Consider the following 12,989-nt stretch of genomic DNA (forward strand, 5'->3'; position numbering starts at 1 on the left):
CAGAAATTATTATGAATAATAACAGAAAGTTAGGAGCAATAATATTATTTGTGGACACAAAAGTAGTGCACATGTTTTGGTGATCAAATCTTCAGTATTTGGTCTAAGGAGAACAATGAGGAGTCATTGATTCAGCTGCTGAATTGCAATGATTCGTTGTTAGATTAGTCAAGAGGAGAGACCCACAGGATAAGCCTATGCTATGATGGAAAACGTATTAATGTGTCACTTCCTGTCTTCCCCTACTAGTCCTGTTTGAATGAACACAGCGTTCAGCCCAACCAAATAGCAAATAAACAAGGAAGGAACTCAGTCACCAGTTCTCTAAGGTTTCTTAATTAACTGCCATCAACATGACATTATTGGTATACCATCTCTTTTGTATTTAGGTCTCTAGTCTCACCACTTTTACAACATAGAGGAACAACTACCAGTCTTTCTGACATTATTACTGTTCAATATTTGGATAGGTGTTATCAGTGTTTTTATTGAGTCATATCCTTTCTAATTGGACTTAAATATTTGGAAAGGAAAAACATAATTGAATGCAATCATACTGCTTCAACAACATGTTATTGCGACAGATTTTTTTATGGGGAAGACAAAAATGTCAAATAATTAAATTCCCAATGTGTTTTATCTAATAGTTTTTGTCATTGATAAAATACGGCTCATACCAGAGTCCTTAAATGACATAAAGCAGTCATCCTGCCTCTGTTTTGGTAAAAGCTAAGCAATGTGCCTAAAACATTACAAGCATTCTAGACAGAAGTGGGGCTCAGAGTATGAGTGGGGTTGACCAATCAGATATTCTACTAATCACTCACATATCGCTGCTTGCGTGCAACGTACATTGTTCTGCTCCACTAGACGATATTACACGCCGTCACAGGTAAAGAAATTGCTGCAACATATTTGCGCCATACATTTTGTACAAAATACACCCTTCACATTTGTGATTGTCGGCTGCACTGTGGTTTTGAAGTAGACAATCCGAGAGGAAGCTCTTATTTTCAACAGCATTGCATAAGTTATGCCTAAATGTAAGTAGAGTCCCTCGTGCAAGGAGTCACAAGTCCCTAACACAAATGCCAGAGTCACTGGTTGAGTCAAAAATCTCTGACTGGTCTGGGTTCTAGTTATCCAGAGATCCTGGTCCAAGTGCTAAAGTCTGTCACAGAAACGCAGCCACTATCCACTTTCCTTTCTTTCTCAGCTACCAAATGTCCACATAATGGTGAAGTTACCTGGCGCTTTCATTTTGCAAAAAAAGTTTTTTTCAAACCCTTTGCCATGATGCTCCAAATTGAACTTCCATGCATCGTGTGCCTTTTGATGATCCTGTAGATGTTACTAGAGTCAACCTGTCAAATTCAATTGAACATTATTTAGGAATGCACACCCCTGTGTATATATATATATAAGGTCTGCACAGGTCATTGTCAGAGCAAAAACCGTGAAATCAAAAGAACTCTTCAAGATGGCCTTGGTCAAGGAGGTGACTAAGAATCCAATGGCCATTTTAACAGAGATTCAGAGTTTCTCTGCAGAGTTGGGAGAACTTGCCAAAAGGACAACCATCTAGTGCCAATAATATTACACCCTATCCAGGCTGTGAAAATACTTTAAAAGTCACATAAGCAAAACAGAAGTCGCCTAAGGTCAAGGACTCAATCTGAATTGGCTGAGCGGTACTGAGCGTCATCGCTCCACTCCAACATTTTTTAAAAAGGCGCTGCGCTCTATCCAAACGTTGCATGCTCTGCTCCATGTTTCCCTCCAACTCCTTTATCTCATGAAAGAAGCTTTCATTTTCAGCTTTGAATAATTAATGTGTGTGTGTGTGTGTGTGTGTGTGTGTGTGTGTGTGTGTGTGTGTGTGTGTGTGTGTGTGTGTGTGTGTGAGATAGAGATATATATACAGGTTTTCCTACTTACACAGCATTTAGAGGACTGAATCTAAAACAAAAATCCAGAAAATCACATTGTATGATTTTTTTATAATTAATTTGCATTTTATTGCATGACATAAGTATTTGATCACCTACCAACCAGTAAGATTTCCAGCTCTCACAGACCTGTTAGTTTTTCTTTAAGAAGCCCTCCTGTTCTCCACTCATTACCTGTATTAACTGCACCTGTTTGAACTCGTTACCTGTATAAAAGACACCTGTCCACACACTCAATCAAACAGACTCCAACCTCTCCACAATGGCCAAGACCAGAGAGCTGTGTAAGGACATCAGGGATTAAATTGTAGACCAGCACAAGGCTGGGATGGGCTACAGGACAATAGGCAAGCAGCTTGGTGAGAAGGCAACAACTGTTGGCGCAATTATTAGAAAATGGAAGAAATTCAAGATGACGGTCAATCTCCCTCAGTCTGGGGATCCATGCAAGATCTCACCTCGTGGGGCATCATTGATCATGAGGAAGGTGAGGGATCAGCCCAGAACTACACGGCAGGACCTGGTCAATGACCTCAAGAGAGCTGGGACCACAGTCTCAAAGAAAACCATTAGTAACACACTACGCTGTCATGGATTAAAATACTGCAGCGCACGCAAGGTCCCCCTGCTCAAGCCAGCACATGTCCAGGCCCATCTGAAGTTTGCCAATGACCATCTGGATGATCCAGAGGAGGAATGGGAGAAGGTCATGTGGTCTGATGAGACAAAAATAGAGTTTTTTGGTCTAAACTCCACTCGCCGTGTTTGGAGGAAGAAGAAGGATGAGTACAACCCTAAGAACACCATCCCAACCGTGAAGCATGGAGGTGGAAACATCATTCTTTGGGGATGCTTTTCTGCAAAGGGGACAGGACGACTGCACCGTATTGAGGGGAGGATGGATGGGGCCATGTATTGCAAGATCTTGGCCAACAACCTCCTTCCCCCAGTAAGAGCACTGAAGATGGGTCGTGGCCCGTCCAGCATGGCAACGACCCGAAACACACAGCCAGGGCAACTAAGGAGTGGCTCTGTAAGAAGCATCTCAAGGTTCTGGAGTGGCCTAGCCAGTCTCCACACCTAAACCCAATAGAAAATCTTTGGAGGGAGCTGAAAGTCCGTATTGCCCAGCGACAGCCCTGAAACCTGAAGGATCTGGAGAAGGTCTGTATGGAGGAGTGGGCCAAAATCTCTGCTGCAGTGTGTGCAAACCTGGTCAAGAACTACAGGAAACATATGATCTCTGTAATTGCAAACAAAGGTTTCTGTACCAAATATTAAGTTCTGCTTTTCTGATGTATCAAATACTTATGTCATGCAATAAAATGCAAATTAATTACTTAAAAATCATACAATGTGATTTTCTGGATTTCTGTTTAAGATTCCGTCACTCACAGTTGAAAAGTACAGATGAAAAAAATTACAGACTTCTACATGCTTTGTAAGTGGGACAACCTGCAAAATCGGCAGTGTATCAAATACTTGTTCTCCCCACTGTGTGTGTGTGTGTACACACACATAGAATCCAGATAATATATGTTGCAACTAAGAAGTCTAGCTTTCAATTAAATATGAGGAGGTTGAGAAAATCTGTGAGAAGTTAGCAGTTTTCTGGGTACATGAGACTGCCTGTACCTGTCGAGATGGTAAGATAGCAGCAAGGCCTTTAGATAGTTTTTCCAGCCTTAATTCCTGCATGTCTTTCCACTAGAACCTTACACAGTCACAGGTGACCCGGTGGATCATGGAAAGGCTATAAAAGCACCCCTTTTACCATGTGCAAACAAAGGACCCAAATCAGCTCAATGAGTAACTACATGCACTGACTTCTCCATGCATATCTAATACAGAATGTTCCTAAGTGTGTAGAAAGTGTCATGTTTCTTCACAGGTGTTCACAATATAGTATGCTGTGCCCTCCACTAATATTGACAACCTTGTTAAATATGAGCACAACTGGCTATGAAGAAAATTGCATTATTGTTTATACTCTGGATCAGTTGAAATAAAAAGAATTATATAAATACACTGCTCAAAAAAAATTAAGGGAACATGTAATAATCACAGTATAACACCAAGTCAATTAAACTTCAGGGAGATGAAATTCTCAGGCCCTTTGTCCGACCTTACGCTGGTGCAGTGTGCCCTGGGTGCCTCCTGGGGCAGGACAATGCCCAGCCTCATGTGGCCAGAGTGTGTAGGCACTTCCTGGATGACGAAGGCATCCATGCCACTGACTGGCCCTCATGTTCATCCAACCTAAATCCAATTGAGAACCTCTGGGATGTTATGTATCGTTGCATCTGACCACAGACTGTCCAGGAGCTCACTGATGCCATGATCCAGGTCTGGGAGGAGATCTCACCATCAGCCGTCCCAACAAGAGCATGCCCAGATGTCGGGAGTGCATACAGGCTCGTGGGCGCCATACACACTACTGAGTCACATTCTGAGTTGCCGTGATGAAATTCAAGCCCATTGGAACTACCTGTGATTTCAATTGTTAACTTTGATTTTAGGAGTTTGAATCCAGCCCTCAATCGGTTGGTGATTTTGGTTTCCATTGACCGTTGCTACGTCATTTTGTCCTCAACAAATTACACTATGTACAGTAATGACTTTGATATATTCCCTTCATCGAGACCAGATGTGTGATTTAAGTGTTCCCTTCATTTTTCTGAGCAGCGTATTTAAAAATAAATAAATAGGTGTGCCACAATTATTTGCACAATCTCTTTCAATATTTTGTATAGCTTTGCCAAGATAACAGCTGAGTCTTCAATATTGCATAATGAGGTTGGAGAACACATGGCAAGGGATCTGAGGCCATTCCTCCAAACAGAATCTCTACAGATCTTTCAGTTCCTGAGGTCCAATCTTGTGGGCTCTCTTCTTCAGCTCATCCCAGAGGTATTCTATAGGGTTTAGGTCACTGGGATGGCCATGGCAAAACATTGATTATGTGGTCAACCATTTTGTATTGATTTGTGTTTGTGTTTGCAGTATGCTTTGGATCATTGTCCTGCTACTTGATCCAACCAAGGGCCACTTTATGCATCCTGGCCGAGGCAGTCAAGTTTTGATTTAATATCTGCTGATACTTGGTGTCCATAATACCATGTATCCTAACAAGTTGTCAAGGGCCTTTGGAAGAAAAACAGCCCCACAACATCCATGACCAACCAACACAGTGAGAATGAGGTACTTTTCTGCATGGCTGTCTTTCTGTCTACACCAAACCCACCGTTGGTGTTTGTTTCCAAAAAGCACTATTTTGGTCCCATCTGACCTCACTGGCCAGGCCCATTAAACATTCCAGTAACATATGGCAAACTGTAGGCACTTGAGTTTGCTGTTTAAAAACCAAAGGCTTTTTTATGGCAACCCTCCCAAACAACATGTGATTATGTAGGTGGTGTTTGATTGTAGTTTTAGAGACCTTCTGACCCCAAGAGCCAACTAAAGTCTGCAATTTTCCAGCTGAGATCTTTAGAAATTCTTTGGCCACTAAAACCAGCCCTACCTATTCCAGGCCAATTGTTAACAACTCCAGTTGCTTTAAAATTCTTAATTATTGCAATAGTGTAAATGGGAATTTTCCACCATTTTCAAGCCATTTTCTGATTTCTGCAGCTCAACAACCTTTTGTTGCACATTATTACTGTATTCTCTCATCTTTCCCATAATGATGGATGAGTATTGGAATTTGTCCTGTGTGTCACCTCATATTTATACCCAAGTGAAACAGCAAGTCAAGTCAAGTGTTCCTAATCATTTAAAATCTAAAATATGAATGAGAATATACTTGAGTTGGATTTGCTAATCATTGTACTACAGTTAAAGGTTTGATTTTTGTGAATATTTTGAATAAATGACCAAGATGATCATCATCTTTATTTTTTCACAGCCCATTTTGCTCATGTTTAATAAGGGTGCAAATATTAGTGGAGGGCACTGAACCTGGTAATACAACGGTTTGCTCATTGAGAAACAGCAGTGTCTTGAGAGATCCACATTTTCTAACACTAAGATCAATGTTGACCATCTGGTATGCCTAACAGAACTGCCACTATATGGATTCAATTCCATTAAAACATTAATGGGACAGAAGCCAGTTTAAACACAGCAGCCTGGCCATAATGGTGTAAACATGAGGAAATAATAATAATGTTGTCCTATAGCTTCACCTGATGAAGACATACAAACGGTCTTGGTTTTCTATGAAATCCTTTAAATGTGTTGGATTGAGCCCTGTTTAGAGGCCAGATAAGGGCTTTGCACTTTCAGGACTATACTATTGTTTTCCTTGTGGCAGGCAAGCTCAGGCAAAAGTAGCTTTAGCGTTTTAAGGAAAACAAATACTATTTAATCCCAGGTGTGATCTCTGATGGACTCGCCAGATTTCTCATCTGCTCAAGCCATTGTTGTGGATATGGCTTTTGGAGCAAGGCCATGAGAGCTAACTGCTAGTTTGAGGAAAACACTCTCTCTCACTGCTTCTCTCTTTGATGAGCTACTCTACATCAGTGGCAGAGAGATTTCATTTGGCAAGAGGAGTACGATTTCACAGAGGTACAATGGTGGCTCTGTAGACTGACTGATACCTCTGCTGAGAACTCTGATCTATGGCCGACGCGAGCAGAGGCACCCAGCTGTGGTTCTAGGTCATATCTGGTCTTTAAATATCACTGTAATATAAACCAAGACTGTTAGAACCCAGGCCTGTCAGAGGCTACAATAGCCAGCCAAGCTTCCAGACTGAGATTCAAGGGTTTCTGAAGTATTGTAACCCATATTTCACTCAACGACATGAACCTGATCCTAAAGAGTGGAACTTAATGAAAATAAGAGTTTTGAAAAACAATGAATGTAGAGACTGGACCAGGGGAAGGCAAAAGTTCTCTCTCGAGGGCCACATTGGGATTTTGATATTCAGTGCAGGGCCACATATTTCTTTGAATATACAATTGTTAAAATGTATTTGTAGGCCAGAAAAGGGCAGTCATTTAAACATTAATCATGATCACAATCATTTCTACATACTTTTGATTTAGTTTGAACTCATTCATCATAGTCAAATCAAATGATTAAATTGAACCAATCACACAAATGTTCTAGTTTTTTATTTTACTTAAGAGAGGCTCTTTATACAAGTTCTAGACAACTGCCTATCATATCATTCAATAAGCAATACATGGCATCCATTCACTGCCATCTTATTAGTCTTGAATGGTGCTCGGAGCTTAATCTTCTTTATCTGTGCAAGAGAGTCAAACAGTTGTTGGAAGATCCACCTTCAGCCAAGATCCATGAGGCCCCAGCTTTTTAGCTAAAATTTGCTGTTACTTGATATGTGATGCTGTTGACTTCAACAAGAGTCCCAGAGACAGCAGAAGCAAACGAAAAACAAAGATTCACTATCCTATTTTACAGTAGGAATGAGGTTCTTTTCTGTATATGTATCCTTGTTTTGATGCCAAAGTACCCTGTGGTGTGCCTTGCCAAAGAACTCTATTTTAATTTAATCTGACCGTAATCCAAGTGACGATGCTGTTTCACAATCTTCAGGCACTTACGTATGTTAGTCGCCCTGAAATATTTGTTTTCCTCGTAACCGTTTCAAATGTTTAAAGGTTGCCAATCAGCTGAGGCAACTACAGGAATGACCTCCAGTCACATATTAGTATATTGCAGCAGACTGACATAAGCGGGTTTGGTAGGTCGTGCCCATGTAGCGCAGACCTTACCTCCCAGTCATCCTGGGGTTGAGACGAGGATTAAAGATTTAGCTGCAAACATGCATCTACGATTACACTAATCTGTCACAGGTTATCTTATAATACAGTATCGCGGCATCTAGAGCAGCTGATAGACAGACCCTGAGGGGAACTTCTCTACCCATCAGATCTCTAATAGATCTGCGATGAGATGACACGTCGGAAAGGTTTGGAATTTTTAGGAATAAAACAAAATATAAAATAAAATGTCAACCATTTGCATCCATCTTTATGACGCATCATCTCTACCCATCTAAGAAAAATGATGATTGTCACCCCTGAATTTTCCAAATGTATACCAAATCGAAGACGCTAACTGAAGTGCATCAGAGCACAGTAATGTATAATTGCTGGAGTTATCACAGGTGCTCATGGGTGAATGATAATTACATGAGTTCTCCTGTTAACAATCACTCAGAAGGTTTCAGTTTATCATAACTGATAGCAATAACGTGCAAGAAGGAACATCAGGGGCAAAGTTAACTACACAGATTCCACCTACTGGATAGGATTAACTACATTAAAATGTAATTAATATAATGGATTCATTACTTCAATGGGGACACCTGTTCTATGAATTCTAATTCTATGCATTTCACCCTGCAGAGGCCACGGATGTTGATTTAGGGGCACCATCTGTAAACTCACCAGTACAGCTGTTTTGGCTTATTAATATCAGCAAGAGTTGACAAAGGCAGTACAAACGCAATTCATTGTCAAGCGACCGCAATCTTACATACAACATAGATGTGTTTAAACAGGAGTTCCACCTTATTCCAACCAAAATGAACCACTGAACAGGCAGCCGGGGCACTGGGTTATCACAGTAGAACTGACAAATCTGATTGGCCCTGCTTCCTGTGGGAGTTGGGCAATTAAATCTCCCAGTTGGATCAACGAGAGAAAAGGAAGCCCCCTGCTTGCTCTGGCCATCCCCATGCATACAGAATAACAACATCTACTAATTCTTCATTCAGCTCCCCAGAGCAAACTCAAACAGAACTTTGAATTGCTTTTGCCACATTTTTATTTCACCAGCCACTCACTTTCAAACCCAGGAGAAGTAGAAGATTATACAGAATTTTAAAAAAATATCTAGGAAAATACTTATCCAATTCTCGGAAAATGCTTATTGACTTGAATGTGGAAGACATGGCACAACCTCCTTAAAATATTGACAATGTCTCTCTCTACTGAGTAACTCATATCCCTTTATGAGTAACCGCTACCACCTACCTTTGCAATCAGAACCTCTCAGTTGATGTAATTGAAACATTTCAGATGGTTGCTTTGACTATTATTGAATGATATCAAAATGTATAGACAATAACATATTGTTAATTCATATCGCTATAGTTTTGGCTATCATTGAAACCGTGAGTGTGTCTCATAATAAAGTTGTTCTTTAAGAAACCAGAAACATCTGTCACAGCCCATGGTCAAACAACAAAAACAAAACATTTGGCCTTCTTCTTAATTCTACATCACGACAGATTTCTTAACTAATGTTCCAGTCAGGAGACAATTTATTTGGTTTTACTGACTTCCTAAAGGCTTCTCACTGATTGTACAACATGGGACGGTGTAAGATCTCCTGTTTGTTTAGCATCTCCGAAATATTTAGGAGATCTGTCTTTTGGCTCACAAATACGACTGACTTGTTATGATTCTGTGAACACCGGCTGGAACTGGAAGAGTAAAAGAACTTGCTAGAACTAGATGATGAAACTCATTGCACTTGTTAACTGCAGATATTTGGTAATCAGGGTTTGTAGGGACTCTTTTAAGAGCATGGTTGTGAAAGCTGTTACTGTTGTGTGATGGTAAGGGACATGTTGTGATTTCATGATGATTGATGAACAAAGGAACAAAGGAAATATATCTAAACAGATATATTTAGATGAACAAGACTTGTTGCCAGGATACAACAACATCTTTATAGGGTGGAAATGTCAATTGTCCCCTTCTGAGGTAATCTGAAACACAAATCCAACAGATACTCCCTGAAGCTGGTGAGATCTAAAGACAATGTCTCACTCAACATGTATGGGAGTGGAATGAGCTGTGAAATAAAGTCTGCTTCTGAAGTCTTTTCGTCTCCATGTATAAACAGAAAAAACTATTTTGTCAGGTAGAAGTGAAGCTTGAAACCTCTCACAATAGCGCCTAACAAAATCTACTATCACAAGCAACAGCAGTTGTTTGGTGGAGAGCGCCATGCTAGTGACTAGGTAAACACTGTCAATGAGTTTATAGTCTTTCTTGTTACTAGTGTGAATCAAAAAATGTATATATGTGTTATGTAAATGTTGTTTAAATGGAATTACTGTCACAGCCATTGCAGTATAGTCTAAATAGATTCTAATCATCATATCTTAAAGATACACCCCAGGGGCCTTCTGGGTCTTACTCCTGCATCTCCAGGCCTGGGGTACAAAGAGCCATTCTACTCTGATTTAGGAGCATTAGGCAGCAAGGGCTTCCTGTTTTTAACCAAACACGGCAGCATAATGTGGTTCAATCAAGCCACATGCCAAAAAACATTTGTGACAAAATGGAAAAAAATTATTGCATATTGCCATGCAAAATGTCATAATTGTCACCTGCAACAAAAGAAAAAATATTTTGCCCCCAGGTATCACCAGAAATATCTGCAGATACTTGGAGGGACTGATATTTTCATGATTTTTTACAAGGTATGTGTACTGAACACATTCTCATTTTCAGAAAATGCCTTGCTCAGAGACAGAACGACTGATTATTCACCTTAACGGGTCTTCTGCGTTGTAATAAATAACAGCATGTTTTAGCTGGCTGACATTATTACAATGAAAGGTACATTTATTGATCTCATAAAAAATCCACAATATTGCCACCACAAAAAAAAAAAACTTTATTTGCCAGTATCTCGGAGGGCTGATATGTACTTCACTGTGTGTTTGTCTTATTGCCTCCTGGTTTACTTTACACAGCTTCTGTTTACTTACCCATACTTTATTCAGGCTAACTGAGCAGCGAAGAGATATAGTGGAAGAAGTCGTACATGTTGTACAAACAAAATACCATTAATGGAACTAAACTAGTTTAGAATTATGACACTGGTATGATCCAATGGAAACCAAGTATGGCTACAAAATATAGACAAGCAACTTTGTTGAGAAGAGCAGCCATAACAGATCCACTTTTTAACAATAATACATTTATTTTAATGACCTTCGGTATAAAGGCAAGATAAATGATCTCCTTCAAAGACCTTCATTGCTTTCCTTTCAGTAAACTAATCTACAATATTTGCAGTTAATTACTAGACATAACTTTAGACAAAAGTTATTTAAAACTGAAAATGTTCTTAGGTACATTCAATGTGTTATAGGTATATAGTAGGGAGAACCAGGGTCGTGGGATTGAATTTGATTTTGGTGGGACACATTTTATATTTTCCTCAAAGTATTATTATTATTGCAGGAGGTTATGTGCTTCTAATGTGGGGGGCAGACCTGTCACATCACACGTTTGATAGAGCAACACATTCCATAGGTCACTGTGCCTTACATTTTAAAAAGCATATTTGGCTGAAAATGTTAATGTGTGTGCGTGTGAATGCATGTGTATTGGTGAATGTATGTGTGTGGATGAAATGTTAATGTGTGTGCGTGTGAATGCGTGTATTGGTGAATGTATGTGTGTGGGTGTTAAGTGTGGGGGTGCGTGCCGGTGCGCTTATGGTTAGAAGCTTTCTATGTCTCTCTGTAATGATTCTGATGTTCCTCAACAGTCTGTCTATTACAGATGTTAGCACCAATAACATGGACTGCGTCCATGAACATCTTCACCACAGTCTTAGAGAGGCAGGACCATTTCAGGTCTTCAGCAAAGTGAACAAACGTATATCTTTCAACTCTATCTACAGCAAACTATAAGTAAGGGGCGGGCTTTCTTCGCCACAACCAGCTCCATCAGCTGAGTTAGACGTTCTTTACCTGGCACCACTACGCCAAGCCTCTAAACTCCCGAATCTATTTGGCCTCTCAAAACTTTTTTTGGTTTAAATTCTAAACGGGCACATTTGATTTAATTATTCAACTACTCAAAAAGATTTTAACAAATTGAACTTGGTGTGCTCGTTTAGGGTTAAAACAATATAGATTAAACTTTTCGGGACGTCCGAGGAAAGGGTTGGGAAATCCCTATGCTGCCTCTGTTCTAAACACGGTGTTTACATGTTGTAACGAGAGGTACGGATGGAAGTCATTGCTAAACAACTATATCCCCCCTTCCTAGGCTTCATCTATGGAGTGAAATTCGTAGTTTCGCGTAGGATGCATAGGCTGCTGTAGTTTGTGTAGTAGTGTAGCGTGTTACGGTTAACTGGCATATTGCCAGTGTATCTTGACACATCAAATAGGATAGCTCCATTTTTATCATTTAGGAATCTTTACCTTCAGGCACTGATTTATACCGACAGTGAACTTTTTCTTCACAAAAAGTCTACGAAGTCCCCGACAAGTACTGTATAACCAGGAAGAGTTGTTCGCTCCTGGATTATTTCCCACGCTGGCTTTCAGGAGTTTCTAGCTACATCCGAGAGAACGAGTTTTACGCTCGCTGTTATGAAATGACAACTTTCGTTGATCATTTGAAGAATAACTATAGGAAACCTACATTTTCACTTGAATATGCTAAAATATGCACATTATATTTCGATGTCTTACCTTTCTTTTCCGGCAAAGCATACGACACCAAAGAAGTAAAAAGGATCCAGATTTGAAACGGTGCCATGATATTAGTGAAGTCGTCTATATTTTTCCTCAGAATGAGACCGTGTCAGTCCATACCAATTCGACGTAGAACACAACTTAAAGTACAACTGTGATGTAGCGTCAACTTTAAAGACTTTACTTAAAGTTTGACAGCTCCTTCTGCTGTCCTGTATATCTCAATAGGACGACGCGCTCGAAAGAATGAGAGCAGACTAAGACGATTCCTTACGTCATCAACAGGGAGGACCATTGGTGCAAACTCATGGGTACTTCTCAGGTAAACTGATTACACGGTAAATTACGAAATAATGGTCTTTTATCGGTAAGGTTTAGGGGAAAATCGTATAATTGTGCATAGTACTGGAATTGGGGTTACTTTTAGTTTCAGGCCTTACCGGCTGGGATTAGGCATTAGGGCTATGACGTGTTTAGACATAAACGTTATCAAGGTTATGGATAGGGCTAGGTTAAGGTGAGGGTTTAGTGTAGGCAGGGCTTGGGAA

At 40.0% G+C, this 12,989-nt stretch overlaps 1 protein-coding gene across 1 annotated transcript in view; it reads right to left on the reverse strand.

Moving 5' to 3' along the window:
- The window catches only part of egfra (epidermal growth factor receptor a (erythroblastic leukemia viral (v-erb-b) oncogene homolog, avian)), a 64,692-nt gene extending 51,964 nt beyond the window's left edge, over positions 1-12,728 (reverse strand). Inside the window, exon 1 of the mRNA XM_010886614.3 lies at positions 12,439-12,728. Within this exon, the coding sequence (XP_010884916.2) occupies positions 12,439-12,505 (67 nt within the window). The 5' untranslated portion in view covers positions 12,506-12,728. The remainder of the gene's footprint in view (positions 1-12,438) is intronic.
- Positions 12,729-12,989: the final 261 nt, after the last annotated feature.

The sequence above is a fragment of the Esox lucius genome, chromosome 3 (assembly GCF_011004845.1).
Source record: "Esox lucius isolate fEsoLuc1 chromosome 3, fEsoLuc1.pri, whole genome shotgun sequence".
NCBI classification, from domain to species: domain Eukaryota; kingdom Metazoa; phylum Chordata; class Actinopteri; order Esociformes; family Esocidae; genus Esox; species Esox lucius.